Here is a 21085-nt window from a genome sequence, read left to right on the forward strand (position 1 = left end):
ACACTGGCCGTACACCTCTGGTGATCGTCGAGGGGACACTGAATAGTGCACGGTACATCCAAACCGTCATCGAACCCATCGTTCTACCATTCCTAGACCGGCAAGGGAACTTGCTGTTCCAACAGGACAATGCACGTCCGCATGTATCCCGTGCCATCCAACGTGCTCTAGAAGGTGTAAGTCAACTACCCTGGCCAGCAAGATCTCCGGATCTGTCCCCCATTGAGTATGTTTGGGACTGGATGAAGCGTCGTCTCACGCGGTCTGCACGTCCAGCACGAACGCTGGTCCAACTGAGGCGCCAGGTGGAAATGGCATGGCAAGCCGTTCCACAGGACTACAACCAGCATCTCTACGATTGTCTCCATGGGAGAATTGCTGCGTGCATTGCTGCGAAAGGTGGATATACACTGTACTAGTGCCGACATTGTGCATGCTCTGTTGCCTGTGTCTATGTGCCTGTGGTTCTGTCAGTGTGATCATGTGATGTATCTGACCCCAGGAATGTGTCAATAAAATTTCCCCTTCCTGGGACAATGAATTCACGGTGTTCTTATTTCAATTTCCAGGAGTGTATTTCGATACATTTATAACGTGAGCTAATACATTACACGCTTGGCATTGGAATTAACATTTAATTAATTGATCAAATGTCATAAACCGTGTGCGCGCTGTTCCCGTAATCATAGGTAGTATAAGCCAAGTCGTCTGCACTCTTCGTTGATTTCTTGTATCGTTGGCGCATCACATTTCCCCTTTCTGTGCTTGCACTGAAACGGGATATTCCTTTTGATGACGATGGCTCGTCTAGCGATAGTTGCGCTCGACATGATGCGAGATACACAAACTTTTGCGGTTTGCCTTTGCAAGCATTTTATAAATGACTTCGTTGAACGTCCCGCCTTGTGATTTAGTTTTCGCACTTGCTTGAATCAACGATAACTGTTTGCATTTGCATTCCTCGACTTTATTAGGAGCAATACTGATAAATACAATAATAAAATGTTACAAATTGGTTAACTAGCTAATATTTTCGATGCATCAATATGACGTAACGAAACCTACTTGCATCAGTAAGAAAGTGCAAAGTTCCCTTCCACTACTGGTTAAGAGGAACGTTCCTCCATGAAATATGCGGTGGGGCATTTATCTAAATCCATTTAAGCCATAAAATTGTATAAGGGTATTGTACGTGTCACTCATACAGTTGACCAAATTGAGGAATGAACTGCAGAGAGCTGTCCAGATTGCAGCATTAAGTTTCCTTTATTACATGATGACTAGTTTCGAGCTTAACTCATTATCAAGTCATCCACTAAGCTATGGAACAACATCAATTACGATAGCCCATGCCTATATGTTCCACTGAAACGCATCTTGTAAATTAGTGCTGGTCTGTACACCGTCCCCCTAACTTACATAGTTTTTCATAAATATACGAAGACAGACATGGTTGCTCTCGTAACGGAAACTTTTCGGGTGCACGTGACTTATGGTAAGGCGCCGTTACGTCAAAACTTTAGACCACGGCTTGTTTTGACCGTAAAGTGACCACTATCCACGGCGCACGGGATATGATATACTACAATGGTATTTAGCATTTTTAGTGTCTTCCAAGGCGAATTGCAAACGTAATTGTTGATGCAATTGCAAGGTAGACGACCGTCCTTCGCTAAGCAAGACAGGTGGCTCGCGCAGCGCTTGGTTCAAATTTCACAGCGTACAGGTAAGCAATCGGCATAAGAAGGTGACAAAAAGAACTTTTTCACTATTTCGCTGCAAGTAACCGAAACTCTCGTCCTGCTAAAAGAAAGTAACAGAAAGGAGGCCTTCCTACTCAGCAACGCCGAAGTAACGCATGGACCGAGGCTGGAAAAGCGCAAGGTAGCGCGCCAGCGTTGTCCGCACGGGTTAAGTTGGCTGCCCTGCGGCAGCGACTCGCAACCTGGCTGTGCCGCGACTATGCGCAACGGTTCTTACTCCAGTCACCGTAGGGCGAGGGAGCGGTGAGGTAGAGGTGTGCCGAACTTGCGAGCGTAGCCTGTTCCGAGCCCTAGTGTGCAGATGTCATCGCGGCCCATGATGCAGCAACAGACCAAAATGCCGTACCAGCTGCGCGACTTCGATGACGGTCCGGACGGCTACGAGATCGGAGGCTTTAGGAGACCGCCGGAACTCAGTGGCCAAGAGAAATTTCAGAGATTCTTCTACAACAGAGACGAGGGCACTGTTCTGGGCAGAGGAGGTCGCAGCTGGGGTAAGAGAACAGCCTGCCAAATTGTTTGCTGTAATTGTGCCGCCAGTACTAGTATATAACTCAGTACTATGTACGTAGCTCAGATTCCAAACTGCTGCTGCTCGCCGTTTTTCAGTGCAACACGTAAAGTTCGATTCTACCAGTGGAGCATATTTCTTAGTATCCTAAACCTATTGGTTAAATGTCATCATCCAGTAGGTAACCCTTTTACCGTACGTGAAGCCATCTTTGGGCGTGATGGTGGCGTCCACGTTGGGCGTTGTTTGCGGCGAAGCTTTCTAGGGGCGCGGCAGAAGCAGGACGCCGCCGTGAGCACTTCTGCACTCACAGTTACTGCAATGAGCACACCTGTCTTAAACAAAGACACAGCCTTATTTATGCAGCACAGGCACAATTAATCAACATTCTTCGCTGTCGTCTTGTGTGTGTTTTTGGTATCTCCTGAATTTCATAGCCCAGAGTGTTTGTCAACAAGCAGTATAATGCCCTATATAGCATTTCTGAATATCACAATTCCGAATAAATTCTTCAGTGTTCAAGAATAATGGTTCAAATATTAGTATATAGCAAAATGTTATGCTAAAATAACGTCGATCATGCTAAATCGTGCTGTTAGTGAGGTCGCAAGTGAATATTATTCTGTGCGACATTTGTTTGTCTTGCTTACTTTAATGGAGACAGAAAGGCGTAAAGCTGGACCTATGACGATATTAGTGTTTCATCGTCTTGACAAAACATTTACGAGTACCAGTGTTACTAGATTTCTCTTATCGTTTAAGTCATTTACAACTGAGAGGAATTTGTCCTATTCAACTGTTCAGCAATGATGATGCCATTTAATATGGAGCTTCATTTCATATTGTCTAACTAGTCCTGCGCGGCGCTAATATAAGGACGTTTTGAAAAAAGAGCAGTTGCAGTATTTATAGTGTTTTCATCAGAACCAACGACTTTGGTACATAGCTTACAAAAAGTGAACAACCATTGCGGCGATGTTCACAATGATCCAGCCCATTCAGTTCAATCTTTTCATACAACCCGTATGATTTGGTCACAGATGGGAAGCAGAACCAAGGGAGAAAAGCATAGCTCAGTACAGAACAGCGACGGGATCCTTACTGTTTAGTGCGAAGTACGGGATGTGACCTCTTGTTTTCGGGATGCAGGCAGCTGTAGTCATGAATGTTTCGTTTCTAACTGCCAAAAAGGTGGCGAGCAACTATGTGTAGCTTTGTTGGCAGGTTAGCTGTTGAGTTACTGTAAAGCAACGGTGCTGTTCACGCCGTAAGTTCTCATTCAGAATGTTAAAGTGCTACAACAGCGTTTAGGAATTACAAAAATGAGACAGCGTTACAGCTGAAATTCTTAAGTTCGGGATTCGCGGATATTGAAGAAATTCAAAAACTGGTTTTAACTGCACTCCCATTACTTAGTAATTGAATGCATCCACTTCATGTAGACGTTGGCTTAGTTAGACTTGTAAGTGGAGGTATCGCTTTCGTTATTTCTATTTTTTGTGCTGCACAGGCATTATATGAAAAGTATAAAAATATGCAAGAGAGAGAGGGAGAGTGAATGAATGAATGAATGAATGAATGAATGTGATACGAGTGGCGTGGAAGGGCGTCTCCTGGAGCTGTTCACACACCATTTGACACTTCTTACTGAAGAACAGGAACGAGGAAGTACCCCTCTGTGGCCCCCTTTAAACCATGGATTTTGACACCACTAAGACTAATCATCCAGTTTGGTATTGTCTTAACACTAACCGTTTAAAGTTTCCGTCGAAACGTCTCGCGAATCAGTGACAAACCGTAATGGATGCTTTTTATAGCTCTGTGTACACACAATTGTTCAAGCAAGGGAGAAACCGAACTACGGAAAAAAAAAATATTGCAAGCTACCGAATGCGGGACAGACGTCGTAACTGCTTACAAAATAGCTTGTATTCCCTTCTATAGTTATTCATACACACACTAGAAGATATCGCAAGTGGAATGAAACGTCAGCTCTGAAGTTTTAATAGAGGAAAGATCCCTGCGACACACTGGCGTTAAAGAGAAAAGCCTCGTTTAATGATCGAGGCTCATGGCAATTTTTTTTAATTTGTCAAATTGACTAGTAATTTATAAATTGTGTACCGTTTTTTTGTGAAATTCCATTTACTTTAGAGAAGACGGGTGAAGGAATGTACTACTCCGCGTAAATACACCCAGTGACGAGTGGGAAATGAAGTTCTGTCAGCTGGTGTTGTAACTGAGTGTGGCATTGAACTTCTGTTTCGTCGCGAAGAGGAGCCCTCAGTAAAATATGACCGAGTTTATCAAGTTCCAGTGAGATTGCTTCCTCGAAAGCAGCGTTTTTGAGATGTTCGTTGCTGCCACGGACCTTCGTGAAAAACTTTCGCGGCTTTAGACGATTTCTCTCTTCTTTCTCTTAGACGAATGTAGCTTTCAATTCTGTAAATCATCACAGCCCTCCGAACTGTAGCCTTATGTGGTGTCGTTTAGGACAGATAATACAGAAAACGTGTACTGAACACCTTCGTTCTGCAATTCTAAGAGATTCCCGATGTCTGTCAATATTCTTCAGAACTATTTGCATTCAAGAGTCGATATGCTGTAAATAGACCACGACGCAGTGTACGAAAACATCTTGATTTACCTACTCTTACGTAATGACATTGTGGAGATCGAAAATCTCCTCTGTAGGAATCAATACGGGCTACGGAAACAACGATCGTGTCAAACCCAGCCCACTCAGTTCGCCCACGAGGCCCAGAAGCAGTAAAGATAGGCGCCCCGGTAGATGCTGCGTTTCTTAAGTTCCGAAAGTACATACATAACATTCCGTACTGCCATCTAATGAACAAAATAGCTTATGGAATATCAGCATGACTGAGTTAAGAAGTGTCTGACGAATACAGTATGTCATCAACGAAATCTTCAGACGCAAGGGAGGACTTACTTTCCACGGTATATACAATTAGCCGAAGCCGTGTAGATAATATAACAAGTTCCTAGAGGCTTTTCGCGGATGATACCCTTGTATACAGAGAAGTCGCAATGCTAGAAAATTGTAGTGCCATGCAGGAAGACCTGCAGAAGACCGGTGTTCTCTGCAGGGAGTAGCAATTGATGCCCAGGATAAACAAATGCAACATATTGCGCATACATAGCCAGAAAGATTCATAATAATTACATGATTCTAGAACAAGTACTGGAAACAGCTAATTCCGTAAAATATATAATCGCAGTTACAGCGGATGCCAAACTGAGATTCTTTGGAAGAATACTGAGGAAATGTAGTCAACCAATAAAGCAGCTTACAAAAGTCTCGTTCCGCTGATATTTCAGTATTTCTCTTGAGTATGGAATGCGTACCAGATAGGATTGGTAGAAGAAGCAGAGATTAAAAGGAGATGTTCATTTAATTAGCCTGGAGATGAAACTTCCTGGCAGATTAAAACTGTGTGCCCGACCTAGACTCGAACTCGGGACCTTTGCCTTTCGCGGACAAGTGCTCTACCATCTGAGCTACCGAAGCACGACTCACGTCCGGTACTCACAGCTTTACTTCTGCCAGTACCCATCTCCTACCTTCCAAACTTTACAGAAGCTCTTCTGCGAACCTTGCAGAACTAGCACTCCTGAAAGAAAGGATACTGCGGAGACATGGCTTAGCCACAGCCTGGGGGATGTTTCCAGAATGAGATTTTCACTCTGCAGCGGAGTGTGCGCTGATATGAAACTAACGGACGTGAGTCGTGCTTCGGTAGCTCAGTTGGTAGAGCACTTGCCCGCGAAAGGCAAAGGTCCCGAGTTCGAGTCTCGGTCGGGCACACAGTTTTAATCTGCCAGGAAGTTTCATATCAGCGCACACTCCGCTGCAGAGTGAAAATCTCATTCTAGCCTGGAGATGTCACGGAGATTGTCAACAGCTCCAGTGGCACACACTGCAAGAGGGACATTCTGCTCCCCGGAATTGTCTACTGCTATAGTTCTGAGAGCGTACGTTTCTAGAACCTACCAATATGTTGATGTTGTTGTCTTCAGTCCAGAGACTGGTTTGATGCAGCTCTCCATGCTACCCTATCCTGTGCAAGTTTCATCATCTCCCAGTACCTACTGCAACCTACATCCTCCTGAATCTTAGTGTAATCATCTCTTGGTCTCCCTCTACGATTTTTACCCTCCACGCTTCTCTCCAACATTAAATTGGTGATTGTTTGATACCTCAGAATATGCCCTACCTACCGATCCTTTCCTCTAGTCAAGTTGCGCCACAAATTCCTCTTCGCCCCAATACTATTCAGTAGCTCCTCATTAGTTATGTGATCAACCCATCTAATCCTCAGAATTCTTCTGTAGCATCTGATATCGAAAGCTTCTATTCTCTTCTTGTCCAAACTATTTATCGTCCATATTTCACTTCCATATATGGCTATACTCCATACAAATACTATCAGAAACGACTGCCTGACAAATCTATACTCTTTGTTAACAAATTTCTCATCAGAAACGCTTTCCTTGCCATAGTCAGTCTGCATTTTATATCATCTCTACTTCAACCATCATCAGTTATCTTGCTCCTCAAATAGCAAAACTCCTTTACTACCTTAAGTGTTTCATTTCCTAGCTAATTTCCTCAGTATCACATGGTTTAATTAGACTAATTTCCATTAAACTCGTTTTCTCTTTGTTGTTGTTAATCTTACATCCTCCTTACAAGACACTGTCCATTCCGTTCAACTGCTCTTCAAAGACCTTTGCTGTCTCTGACAGAATTACAATGTCGTCAGCAAACCTCAAAGTTTTTATTTCTTCTCCATGGATTTTAATTCCTACTTCAAATTTTTCTTTTGTTTCCTTTACTACTCGCTAAATATACAAATTGAATAACATTGGCTACAATCTCACTTGACTCTTGTTCAAAATGGTTCAAATGGCTCTAAGCACTATGGGACTTAACATCTGATGTCATTAGTTCTGTAGACTTAGAACTACTTAAACCTAACTGACCTTATGACATCACACACATCCATGCATGAGGCAGGATTTGAACCTGCGACCGTAGCAACAGCGCGGTTCCGGACTGAAGCCCGTAGAACCGCTCGGCCACAGCGGCGGCTTGACTCTTGTAACTGAAATCTGGTTTCTGTACAGATTGTAAGTAGCCTTTCATTCCATGTATTTTACCCCTGCCACCGTTTGAATTTCTAAGAGTATTCCAGTCAACATTGTCAGTCACACCTGTCAACACCTGCTTTCTTTGGGATTGGAATTATTATGTTCTTCTTGAAGTCTGGAGGTATTACCCCTGTCCCTTAGATCTTGTTCACCAGATGGAAGAGTTTTGTCATGTCTGGCTCTCCCAAGGCTATCAGTATTTCTAATGGAATATTGTCTTGTTTCGACTTAGGTTTTTCAGTGCTCTGTCAAATTCTTCACACAGTTTCATGTTTCCCATTTCATCTTAGACCTCTTCCGTTTCCACAATATTGTCCTCAAGTACGTCGCCTTTATATAGACTCTCTATACACTCCTTCCACCTTTCTGCTTTCCTTTCTTCGCTAAGGACTGGTTTTCCATTTGAGTTTTTGATATTAATACAAGTGGTTCTCTTTTCTCCAAAAGTCTCTTTAACTTTCCTGTAGGCAATATCTATCTTACCCCTAGTGATATATGCTTTATCCTTACATTTGTCCTCTACCTATGCCTGCTTAGCCATTTTGCACTTGTGGTCTATCTCATTTTGGAGAAGTTTGTATTCCTTTTCACCTGTTTCATTTAATACATTTTATATTTTCTCCTTTCATCGACGAAATTCAGTGTGTCTCCTGTTACCCAAGGTTTTCTACTAACCCTAGTCTCTTTACCTACTTGGTCCTCTGCTGCCTTCAAAATTTCATCTCTCAAGGCTACCCATTCTTCTTCTGCATTTCTTTCTCCAGTTCTTGTCAATCGTTTCCTAATACTCTCTGAAATTGTCTGCAACTTCTGATTCTTTCAATTTATCCAGGTCCTATTTCCTTTAATTTTTAACTTTCTGTAGGTTCTTCAGTATTCGTCTGCAGTTCATAACCAAAAGATTGTGGTCAGAGTACACAACTGGCCCCTGGAAATGTCTTAGAACTTAAAACCTGGTTTCTAAATCTGTCTTACCGTTTTATAATGTCTGAAACCTTCCAGTGTCTCTAGGCCTCCTTCACGTATGCAACCCTCTTTCATGATTTCTAAACAAAGTGTTAGCTCTGTGCAAAATTCTACCTGGCGGCTTCCTTTTTCATTCCTTACCCCAAGCCCATATTCATCTAATACTTTTCCTTATCTTCGTTTCCCTACAATCGAATTCCAGTCCCCTGACAATACAATTTTCGTCTCCCTTAACTATGTGAATAATTTCTTCTCTCTCATCATACATTTCATCAATATCTTCATTTGCGGAGCTAGTTGGCATTTAGACTTGTGCTACTGTGGTAGGCCTGGGCTTCGTGTCTCTCTTGGCTACAATAATGCATTCACTATGCTGGTCGTTGTAGCTTATCCGCGTTCCTATTTCTTTTTATTCATTATTAAACTCACTCCCGCAGTATCCTTGTTTGATTTTGTATTTGTAGATATGTATTCATCCAAAAGTCTTGTTCCTTATGCGACCGAACTTCACTGAGTCCCACTATATCTAACTTTAGCCTGTTCATTTCCCTTTTTAAATTTTCTAGCCTACCTGCCCGATTAAGGGATCTGACATTCCACGCTCCGATCCGTAGAACGCCAGTTTTGTTTTTCGTGATAACCACGTCCTCCTGAGTAGTTCCCGCCCGGGGATCCGAATGGGGGACTATTTTACCAAAGAGGACGCCATTATCATTCAGCCATACAGTTAAGCTGCATTCCCTCGGGAAGAATTAAAACTGCACTTTCCCCTTGCTTTCAGCCGTTCGCACTTTCAGCCGTTCGCAGTACCAGCACAGCAATGCCGTTTTGGTTGATGTTACAAGACTAGTTCAATCATTCATTCAATCTGCTACCCCCACAGCTACTGAAAAGGCTGCTGCCCCCCTTCAGGAACCACACGTTTGTCTGGCCCCTCTACAGATATCCCTCCGTTGTGGTTGCACCTACGGCACGGCTATTACCGCTGACGCATGCGAGCCTTCCCATCAACGGCAAGGTCCATGGTTCATGGGCCAATACACTGCTTCCTAATACATCTATCCCGCTGAAAGACAAAGAAGATAAATTTCGAGAGATTCGAGCCCGTACAGAGTATTCCTACCAATCAGAAATTTTATAAGTTAAGTTTACAGCTGTCAAATATTTGAAGAAATGCGTCTCTGACCTCTCAGCTGTGCAAATACACCTTTACTCACTATCAGTTTCGGTTAAATAACCATATTGATAGGAGGAAAAGCTATACAATGATGAGTCACGAATACTTTCCAGTCAAACGCTCATACAATTGCTCCATAAATTCCGATGAACTAAATTATCTTGTTGATACCAATAGAAAGCGTTATCCGTAGCTGTTACAGCTAATAATTTATTCATGGCTCTCCATTGTACAGCTTTTTCTCCTGTGAAGGCTGTTATTTAACCGAAACTGGTAGAGAAGAAAAGTGTGTTTGTACAGCTGTTTGTTCAGATGCATTTCTTCAAATTAGTAGCAATCTTTCTTCCCGCGAAACATTCGCTTCAGGAATGGGAGAAAAGAGAGGGGCAATGGTACACAAACCACCCTCCATCACAAACAGCAAGGTGGCTCACGGATTATATAGCCCTTAGCCCGGCGATGAATTATCTTGTATAGGATTTTGAGTTTTCATGCAGTACTTTACATGATACTTCGCGTTTCTAAACGCCTCTGCAGAGTTCTTGGAAGAGAGAGGTTTGTGATGCTGCTGGTTGCCCATTTGCTGTTGGTATGAGAAAAAAATAGCCCTCCACATAGGAAAGTGTATTGGTAGCGTTCAGAGCAAATACCATCGTTATTTCGAAAATAATAATTACAGTTTTTCCGAACTCTTTCTAACCGCAGTTAGTTTCGACGAGATGCTCTTTCCTACTTCCTCACTTCGTTAGCGGTGAAGAGTGAGGTTTCCATGGAACCCTATAAGCCGGGCCGGTAGGCACCGGTTTCTCTCGGGATCCGCGATAAGTGGCTTTCTTTGTTTCTTGTTTAGGACTCTACGATAAGCAGCGGCCGCTCGCCGCTGTTCTGGGGACGCACTGGAAGCTATGCATTCGCTCCTGCCTTAAACACGCCTCTTGCCAACGCTGTACCGAGTTAATCCAAATAATGCATGTTAGTTAGCAATGGCAGTGTTGGTACATGGCCTACCAGTTACTTAAAAAGGAAACGAAATCTTGTAGCAAACGCGACTTCCCCAAAAGAATACGTTGTTTCCACTTAGTTTTACTGCATGGCTAATTACTTCAGGAGAAATGTCTACCATACTAATTTTAGCTCGTATGTCACATAAGATTACTGTTCTGGAAATCGAGCTCGAAATGACAGCTACTCTCCGTAGCCCAGAATCAAAAGTGTATAAAAGATATGAATGTACACCAGCATACAAACATACTATATAAAAATCTCTAAAGTTATTTATCACCTTTTATGGAGCTGTTCTGGCCTTACAAGCAGAGGTCCGCAGGTGTGGTACCGACCTTTTGAAACCATCTTCAGTCATGTAAGATAGTTGCAGGTACAGCAGCGTGCAGCCATTCACCCTGGGAGCTCCCATTTGTTAGTCAGACGCTCTTTCACTGGATGCTTAAAGTGCCCACATTACACTGTCGAAGATTTCACAAATCTTTTGTAAACACTAGCCCAGACAAGGTTTTATAAAAGACATAAAAGTATCCCTGTAGAATGTTAAAGTTTTACACAAATCTGTCAAGATTATTTCAAAGTGTCCTGCGGACTAAACGGAAAATAAGTTCTTTGAGGAATGAAAAGTGGGGCGGAGTAAAGTGATCAGTCCAAATGAAAGGTTTCTGGCCCTTTCGTTTAATAAGTGGCTATTGATCTCACGTACCTAATGCGATAATAGTGACGATAATGATTTGAAAGTATTTGTGACATAATAAAGGTAGGAGGTACTTTGCTCAGACTTTGTCACCTGGTTGTCGACCTTGGGAATTGAGAGTAATGATACCTTTCCCACACTGAGAAAGTGAAGCCTCTAATCTGATCTTTAAGGAGACCCCATGTTGACGCAAGATTTCTAAACTTCGGAAAGCCTTCGCTACAGTTTTGCAATGTCGCCTACTAAACGAAGTACGTGCTTATAGATTAACGAAACGGGTATGCGACTGAACTGAAGATTTTCTAACAGAACCTAGTACATCATTATGTCGAAACGCCGTTCCTAGTGTCCCCTGTGAAACTGCAAAGTGTTCGCGGATACATAAATGACCCGAAAGACGTCTTCAGCTGTCCAAGGCTGTTCGCGGATAAAGTAGGCCCTTACAAGGCGAGCACATCATTCGAAAATAGTTATGAAATGATGGAAGACTTACTAAGTGGTGAACGCAACAACTAGTACACACAAAATTAATGTAATTATCACAAATAAACGAAAAGATTGGGCATGATTGTACTATGCCGTTAGTTATGTCACTGGAATCAGTCACAATCTTAAAGTAGTTAGGAGCGTCTGGTAAACTGAAATTGGTCGGAAAAATTCTAAGGAAGCATAACTCATGAGCGGAGGAGCCTACCTACAAAACGCCCGTTCGACAAATTCTTGAGCATTGTTCGTCGAACCTTGCCAAGGTGGATTAACGAAGTACACGGGTTTGCGAAAATAAAGGACAAAACTAACTTTGGCATGATGTCACTAACAAGTGACGTAATTCTATTAACCTTGGGCCATACATAAAAATAATTGTTAAACTGTACAGAAGATAACTGAAAGAATGAGACGAACTGATGTCAACCCGAATAATCATGTTCCCCTGCACATCAAAAATAGCGAGAGATGTCTCTTAGTACGGCGTGTAATCACCATGGACGGTCATGCATACCTTGCAACATGTTTCCATACTGGCCACAGGACTGTTAACACTTTGCCGTCCGCACGTCTCGTACAAATTTATTCGCTTGGCGCCGACATCGCTAATTCGGATTACTTGGCTTGTCGCCGGCCGCTTGTCACCTTTCCGTTGATGACAAGCTTCAAACACACTGACTTTTGCGCGCTTTGATTTTCAGGAAATCCTCTGTTTTGCCGTATCATTCCACAAACTCGAATTTTCTTTTCAAATAACTTCTCTGCAAGTTCTACACTGTTATAATAATTATCCATGCAGAGGTGACGCCACTTTCCATCAGAAGGTGGCAATAGTTCCGTCACTGTTTATGGTAAAGGCTGACCAGCGCCGGAATACATCTTGAATGAGGAAACGTATCCCGTACTTGAATCTCACAGCATCCGAATGAGTATGCCGCATTTCGTAAATTTTCGACGTATTGTAAACATTAATATTTAACCGTCCACGCCACAGTATCATTCCTTTATCAATTGAGCTGTTTTCACTTCGGTTAAACGTTTCTTTAAACTTTTGGAAAAATAATTGCGAATTGCACTTAGACAAGCCGGTCGGCATTATCCGTTTTATTGTTTCTGTCGGAAAAATGTAAAAATATTTGCTGAATCGGTTGCGAGACATCATTTTGCGAAATTCGTTGTCTATCAACGGATTCGTTGACCAATAATCATCGATCCTTGCCTTTTTTACAGTTCCCATAAAGATAGCAAGCCCAAATCATTTTCTAAGTTCGGGTCCCGTAACGTCGACGAATTTGGCATTGTCATCCACAAAAAAAATTGTTAGGGCCGCATGCACACCTGGAAAGTCCCTCATAGGGAGGGAATAACGTGTCACAGTAACGTTGACCAGAGAGAGAGTATTGTGCTCAAATGTTTGGTCAGGACGCACAAGCAAGATTATGCCTCCCCACAGCGTAATACCTGGACCAAAAAACTATCATGTTTGACAACGTTCCTGGGTGTATTAGGTGTTCCCACTTCTCGCCATGTGAGGGTACTTCCAGAACCACCACTCAGACTGAATCTGCTGCCATTCGAGAAGAGCACGCGATCCCACTTCTCGCTGGTCCAGTCTATGGTTTCGGCATCATCGCAGACTGTGCCGCCGATGTGGAGGTGTCAACGGAAAACAACGTACTGGTCGCCGTGCAGAGAGGCCGCCCCCATGCAGTCGCCTTGGCAGTATGGTGCGTGAGGGTGCGTACCTTGCAAATTTTGTTAAATGCGATTGTAGCCGCTCCAGCTATTTGACGTAGGTCCCTTATTGGCTGTTCCACAATCGTCTCGTTCGGTGTCTTCCCGTTCCTTCAATTGCCTCGTATTGCGGGACCACCCGGGTTTGTTAATATAGTCGCACTGGCCTCACACCGTGTGAGACGACTGGGAGATCTCTAGCAACATGCTTCCGCGCTGTCATTCACTTCCATCGAGTTCTTACGTTACTTTATCTATCTCGTCATTAAGTTTTGCAGAGCAGTGTATATAGTAAAGATAGGTAAGCGAAGTGCACACTGCCCGAAAGGTTTGACTCGACTGCGCCGCAAACATGCATAGCAAACTCCATTGAGACCCATCAAAAGTGATAGTGTATCCAGAAGTCTTGCGCTCAGAATTCGGAGAAATCACGTCTAAGTAAACTCCAAGAAACACACCATTTCCTTACACTCGTATTCAAAATATGTTGAGAAGTAAGCAGACCATATTGCCGCATACTGAGTACAGTAGTTGGCAATAAAGACACAATGAATATAACGATTTATATTTCTTACGTACGAACGGAAATAGCTCACATTACACGCACTGCCAGGAAAGCTTCATCTTTGCGATTGTCTGCCGCATGTCAAGGAAAGTAGATTTAACGTCTCGTCGAGATCGTGTTGGCAGCAATGATATTCTCACTCGGACTGGGTAGCAATGGAAAACATTGCCCCAGAAATAATTAGTTTAGCTCCGTTCCCCTAGTTCCGACAAGGGTGTTTCGGAGGTTTTCAGCGGTTTTCAGGTCAATACCGGGACTGCTAGTCCTCTCCCATTCATTCCCACTTAGGAAGTCCTCCGCCCCACTATCAGATATTGCCTGGTATGCAACAGAAAAGAATTTCGACGCTATAATGAGCTGGATCTGAAAGAGTCAGCTCTCCTGCTTGGAGTGCGCAAAAAGAAAGAGAATGTCAACGGTAACAAAAGTTTGGTAGTTTTCCTTTAATTTATAGGGGAGAAAACAGAAGCTAGGTTCTCGTTTTCTGCATTTCATTAGCATCGTTGTGAAATTTAATTTTGGGATCAGGCCTGAAGCTTTTTCTAGATTTATTCCAAAGGTTTGTGCTATAGATCTCTAAGCAAATGGACCGTGTTTTTATAGCAAACTTTTTGTGATAATATATGATCATTGACGCGCCATGACGATAAGGGGAACTTAAAACTGAACTGAACCGGGCCGCGACTTGTCTCTGCAACACGGCCATGCACTGGATACTGATTACGTGGCCGCCGAGGTCTGCTCGTCAGCCTCAGATTCTTACCAGGTAGGGTTCATAGAAGAGAGAGAAAAGAAGAGCAGCATGTTACGTCAAGGAATCGTTTAGTATGAATGTGAGCTTCACGAACACGCTCTACAAATCCAGTGGCAGGCGCTAGAACAGAGGCGTTGTGCGTCATGAACAGGTTTACTGTTGAAACTCAGAGAGCGTTTATTCCGAGAAGAATCACACATGTTACTTCCTCCTGTACACTTCGCGGAATGGCCAAGACAACAGATTTAGAGAAATTACAGTTTACACTGACAATTAGTGGCAGTCGTGCATCAAACACGCCACTGACGAGTAGGAAATAGGGAAATGGCGATGGTGTCAAAAGTACGCCACGGAAAATACTCGCGACATCTAAGTTAGATAAGTCTGAATTGATAGAGAATAAGCCAAGAGCCGGATTCTATTCCCAGTAAATACAGCGTTTCGTCACACGTTGTATGCAAAACATCCTAAAGAGAAACGTGGTGGCTGGAAAACGGCTTCCTGTGACTAATTTCTGGACATTTCCAGAAGATTGTTTTTCATCTCCCACAGCCTGTAGGACTGCTTTACTCTGTGATGGAAATTGATAGTAACAGCATGGAGCATCAGTCATATTTTTCGAACTGGAAGATCTTTATCAAATATGATCCAACTTTCATTCTAGTCGGAACTGATACGTCATCATCAGTGTGAAGTGCGATTCCCAAGGAACGAATACACTCCTATACGTTGTGGTGTGCCAGCAGAGCGCCTCTGGATGTCATCTTGAGGAAAATCTAGGAGTGCCTGAAACACATACCGCGTCAGTTAACGTTACAGGTTGGAGGGTGGTGTGATAGTATGTCGTAACACCGCGTATCCGACTATGTCAGGTGACTGGGAAGTCCAGTCAAGAATGGGTACATTCCCCAAGACGTTTCTGATGCGAACTTCAATGTCGGACCTCGGATGGCTAGTTGGTTGGCTTGCTGCATGTTCTGTAGATCATTTGAAAGATTTTCATTGAAATCATGTGAAACGAGTCCGTTTAGAGGTTATGTATACAGTGTTAATATTAATAAACGCATTTTCTTAGTCGTACTCGTGCAACTGCACTTACAAAGAAGCGGTTTTACCATTTGGTACTCAGGTCATGAAGTGTCAGCTAACGAAATTTACCGTTCTTACCACTAACTGGCGAGCACGAAGCGGTCCTTAAAGAATCGTATCAGTTCTGTCGTCACATACAGTACTTCTCACACATCGGTCCCACGAGTTGGAGATATGTAAAAACACTCCATCCTGTAACCTTTTGCTTGGTCGTCTACGGACACGTTACTATTGGTTTCATCACTATAAACAGAAGACTCACCGCTGAAGACCTCAGAATGCCACGTAAATGTCCCTGCTGAGTGTGCCATGCAAGTCTAAATTGTCGTGGCGTGGTGTGAGCAGCAAACGCAGACGTAAGAACTCTTGAAGATCTCAATCCGGCATTCAGTAACCTCCACGATTAGGTCTGCCTCTATTTCAGGTGTTGTCTCGCCTATTCTTCGGATCCGGTGTAATAGTCCTAAGACCTTTTAGTGGTGAAGTAGTTCTGAAAAGACCCGATCCTACTGCCCTTATCACTCTGTTGTCTTGAGTCCACCTCGTCTCGTCAGCAGTCGTTCCGCAATCATTGCTCTACAAAGAGTATGATGGCCTCATGTCCCGTACGACGATGATTTGGCCTTTCTCGAAGCATGAAACAGAGCGGTAAACTACACGTGTACATATTCTGGGCATGCTGTATTGCGACGTCCACCTGAATAGTTCCGGTAACGCATCGTACCCACGACACTCTTCGTCTGTAGAAGTAGTTATTCTTCTATACTGAAGATACACTGAGGCTACAAAAGTCTTGGGAAACTTCTAATATCGTAACGAACCTCATTTTGCCCGGCGTAATGCAGCAACACGACGTGGCATGGGCTCAACAAGTTGTTGGAAGTTCCCTGCAGAAATATTGAGTCACGTCGCCTCTACAGCCGTCCATAACTGCGAAAGTGTGCTGCTGCAGGAGTTTGTGTACGAACTGATCTCTCGATTATTTACTACACTGAAGCGCCAAAGAAACAGGTATAAGTATGCGTAACCAAATATTAAGATAATTAAACAGGAGGCATAATATGGCGCTGTGGTCGGCAACGCCTATACAAGAAAACAAGTGTCTCGCGCAGTTATTAGATCGGCTACTGCTACTACAACAGCAGGTTATCAAGATTTGAGTTGGAACGTGGTGTTATTGCCGGCGCACGAGCAATGGGACACTGCATCTCCGAGGTAACGATGAAGTGGGGATTTTCTCGTACGACAATTTCACGAGTGTAGCGCGAATATCAGGAATCCAGTAATACGTCAAATCTCAAACATCGCTAGGGGCTGTTAAGATCCTGAAAGTACAGGACGAACGACGATTGAAGAAAATCGTTCAACGTGACAGAAGTGCAGCCTTTCCGCAAATTGCTGTAGATTTCGATGCTGGTCCATCAGCAAGTGTCAGCGTGCGAACCATTCAATGATACATAAACGATATGGGCTTTCGGAGCCGAAGGCCCACTCTTGTACGCTCCATGACTGCACGACACAAAGCATTACGCCTCACCTGGGCCCGTCAACACCTACATTGGACTGTTGACTACTGGAAACATGTTGCCTGGTCGTACAAGTCTCGTTTCAAATTGTATGGAGCGGATGGAGGTGTAAGGGTGTGGAGACAATCTCATGAATCCATGGACGGAGAATGTCAGCAGGGACTGTTAAAGCTGGCGGAGGCTCTGTAATGGTGTGGGGCGTGTGCTGTTGGAGTGATACGGGACCACTGAAACGTCTAGGCACGACTTTGACCGGCGACATATACGTAAGCATACTGTCTGCTCACCTGCGTCCATGTCCCTTGTGCATTCCGATGGACTTGGATAATTCCAGCATGACAATGCGACACCCCACACGTCCAGAATTGCTGCAGAGTGGCTCCACGAACACTCATCTGGGTTTAAACACTTCGCTCGCCACCGAACTCTCCAGAGATGAACATTATTGAGCATATCTGGGATGCATTGCAACGTGCTGTCCAGAAGAGATCTCCACCCTCTCGTACTCTTACGGATGTATGGACAGAATCTATGGTGTAAGTTCCCTCCAGCCCTACTTCAGACATTAGTCGAGTACAGGCCACATCGTGTTGTGTCCCTTCTGCTTGCTCGCTGGGGTCCTACACGATATTAGGCAGGTGTACCAGTTTCTTTGGCTCTTCAGTGTATTTACGTTCGATGAGATTCATGTCAAGCAATATGGTTTGCCAAATCATTGGCTCTAATTGCCCAGAATCTCTTCAACCGCGAACAACTATGGCCTGGCGATATAGAGCATTCTCATCCATAAATGGTTCAAATGGCTCTGAGCACTATGGGACTCAACTGCTGTGGTCATCAGTCCCCTAGAACTTAGAACTACTTAAACCTAACTAACCTAAGGACATCACACACATCCATGCCCGAGGCAGGATTCGAACCTGCGACCGTAGCAGTCGCACGGTTCCGGACTGCGCGCCTAGAACCGCGAGACCACCGCGGCCGGCATCCATAAATATTCTGTCGTTGTTTGAGAACATGAAGTCCATGAATGACTGCAAATGGTCTCCAAGAAGCCGAACATAACCATTTTCAATCAATGATGGACCAGAGACTAGTACATTCCTTGTAAATACAGCACACTCCATTATGAAGCCACCACCAGCTTGCACAATGTCTTGTTGACAACTTTGATCCGTGGCTTCGTGGGGTCTGCGCCACACTCGAATCCTACCATCAGCTCTCATCAAATTAGACTCATCTGACCAAGCCGTGGTTTTCCAGTCGACGGTGAGCTGACGTGATCACAACTAAGCAGAGGTGCTGCAAGCGATGCTGTGCTGTTAACAAAGGCACTCGCGTCGGTCGTCTGCTGCCAGAGCCAATTAACGCAGAATTATTTCGACGCGCTGTTCTGACAGGTACGTTCGTCATACGTTCCACGTTGATCTCTGGTTATTTCACACAGGGTTGCTTGTCTATTAACAGTGACAAATCTACGCAAACGCTGCTGCTCTCGGTCATGAAGTGAGGGCCGTCGGCCACTGCGTTGTCCGTGGCGATAGGTAATACCTGAACTTGGTATTCTGGGCACACTCTTGACATCGTAGCTCTCTGAAAATTGAATTGCCCAACGATTTCCGAAACAAAATGTCCCGTGAGTCCATCTCCAACTACCATTCCGCTTTTAAAGACAGTTATGTATTAATTCCATGGAAATGCCTTGATCGGTAAAACTTTGATGAGGCAAGAAAAACACACACTTAGAGTGAAATAGAACGTTCTTTTTGTACTGTTCACTTGTATGAGCTTTCCTAAGCATATTGTATCTGATGATGATGATTACTCGAAACTCGTCTAATGATTTTAGCGGTGAAGACATGCAAAGTCTGGATGGCCCTGCAAATGGAATACTTCATCAATCAAATGGAACAAAGTCTGTTAATTTCTGGCGTGCGGCCTCAATCACCTGAATACAAACGACAGCTCCACCAGTGTGGTGCCCTTTTATAGCTTCTGTATATGATACTATCGCAATCTGTAGACGTGCATATCGCTATACCACCACTTTGGTCTCCCCAGTGTAACTTAGCTTAAGGATGAAATTTAAATAAACATACTCCACAGGCATGGAGGCATTAGACTATCCATCTGGAAGCGCCCGATCGATGTGTTCATCGTATAACACAGTCAGTGTACCTGTTTCGCTCTTCGGACGTATTGGACGTTTGTTAATGTGGTTTAATCAACACAGTGCCGTGACATATTTGTCTACAATATGGAAGACTCAAAGCACTGTTTAGCCAAAGTTGAACTCTCCTTGGATGCTAGAGACATGGAAACCACTGCACCCCTCACCCTCTCTCCCCCACCCTCCACCCCCTCCCCACTTATTCCACCCTGCGAGCACCTGTAGAATGTGGAAACCGGTCGAAATTCGAGGATCTGTTTGCTTCGATTCCCCCTACCACCCAACGTATCCCGCCGTTTCGTATGGGACCACAATTTCTGGGGAAAGTCCAGGAGGCCGATGCCGTTAGCATTTATTTTGAAATGATTAACATACTAAACAGCAACATGCTATATTCTTAGTCATTTTATCTTGAAACTCTTCCATTTGTCCCTAATTCCTTAAAAATGACTGGGATTTTTGGTTCGTCTTGATGCAAAACAATTTCGTTTTATTTATTTACCTCTCAAACTAGTTTCAGAGGCAATATACTCATCAGTGGTTTTCTGGTTATTCTATAACTTGTCGTTTCAAACATTACAAAGCACTGTATTGTTCTTTGAATAGTAGGTATTCTAAAACTAGTCAGAGAATACAATATTTGGAACCAAACTGAACACATGTAAAAATGTTTTAAAATGCTTATAACGACGCTAATTTTACGTGTTTTAGAATAATAAAAAAGCTACTGGTGATTATATTTTCGTTGAAACTAGTTTGAGAAGAAAATAAATAAAACGAAAGTGTTTTGCGTCAAGGCAGACGGACAGTCCCCAATGTTACATTCTTAATATTTGCTTTATCATTTAGTTTTTTGTTCTGTTCTCTTTACCATCTCCGAATGCTTAGCGTTATTCAGCAAAGCATGTACCAAACATTGGCTCAATATAGGCGAAGAAACTAGGTCCTGCATAAGAGATCATACGTGGTTGGTAGGAAACTAGAAATGAATTGCCGGCACGTATACCAAAGGAACGCGCTAAAGTTGAAGTGGACCTGTAAGTATCAAAGTTTTATAACTAAGGTAATACAAGTAAACTGCTCAACACAAGAAGGGGCACATGCATTGCGCTTGTTTAGGCAAAAATGAAGTAATTCATCTGGCAGTGTTAAGAGCAATAGAGTTAAAAGAATTTTAATCCGTAGCATAAATTATAAAGATGTTGACTGCAGCAAATATGCAGAGTAACGCAGATAAATGTAGAACAGGAAGTTACTGGGCCACGCTTGAAACGATTCAAGAGAGGACAGAAGCCTTCAAAATAATGTAGCCAAGAAATATCTCACACTATTCTCTCCGTACACTGGCGTGATGTGTATATGATTCATTCTTCTCACTGGGGGAAATTAGGTAATCACACCAACAGCATTATTAAACAGGATTCAGCCACACAGTTGGTGACCGCGTACACCACTTTCAATGAATTGCGAACG

General features: G+C 43.4%; 1 protein-coding gene across 1 annotated transcript in view; it reads left to right on the plus strand.

Annotated features, from left to right (window-relative positions):
• The first annotated feature begins 1771 nt into the window (after positions 1-1771).
• Positions 1772-21085, plus strand: part of LOC126322582 (sodium/potassium-transporting ATPase subunit beta-2-like) — a 122409-nt gene continuing 103095 nt past the window's right edge. Inside the window, exon 1 of the mRNA XM_049994448.1 lies at positions 1772-2257. Within this exon, the coding sequence (XP_049850405.1) occupies positions 2065-2257 (193 nt within the window). The 5' untranslated portion in view covers positions 1772-2064. The remainder of the gene's footprint in view (positions 2258-21085) is intronic.

Source organism: Schistocerca gregaria, chromosome 2 (genome assembly GCF_023897955.1).
Source record: "Schistocerca gregaria isolate iqSchGreg1 chromosome 2, iqSchGreg1.2, whole genome shotgun sequence".
NCBI classification, from domain to species: domain Eukaryota; kingdom Metazoa; phylum Arthropoda; class Insecta; order Orthoptera; family Acrididae; genus Schistocerca; species Schistocerca gregaria.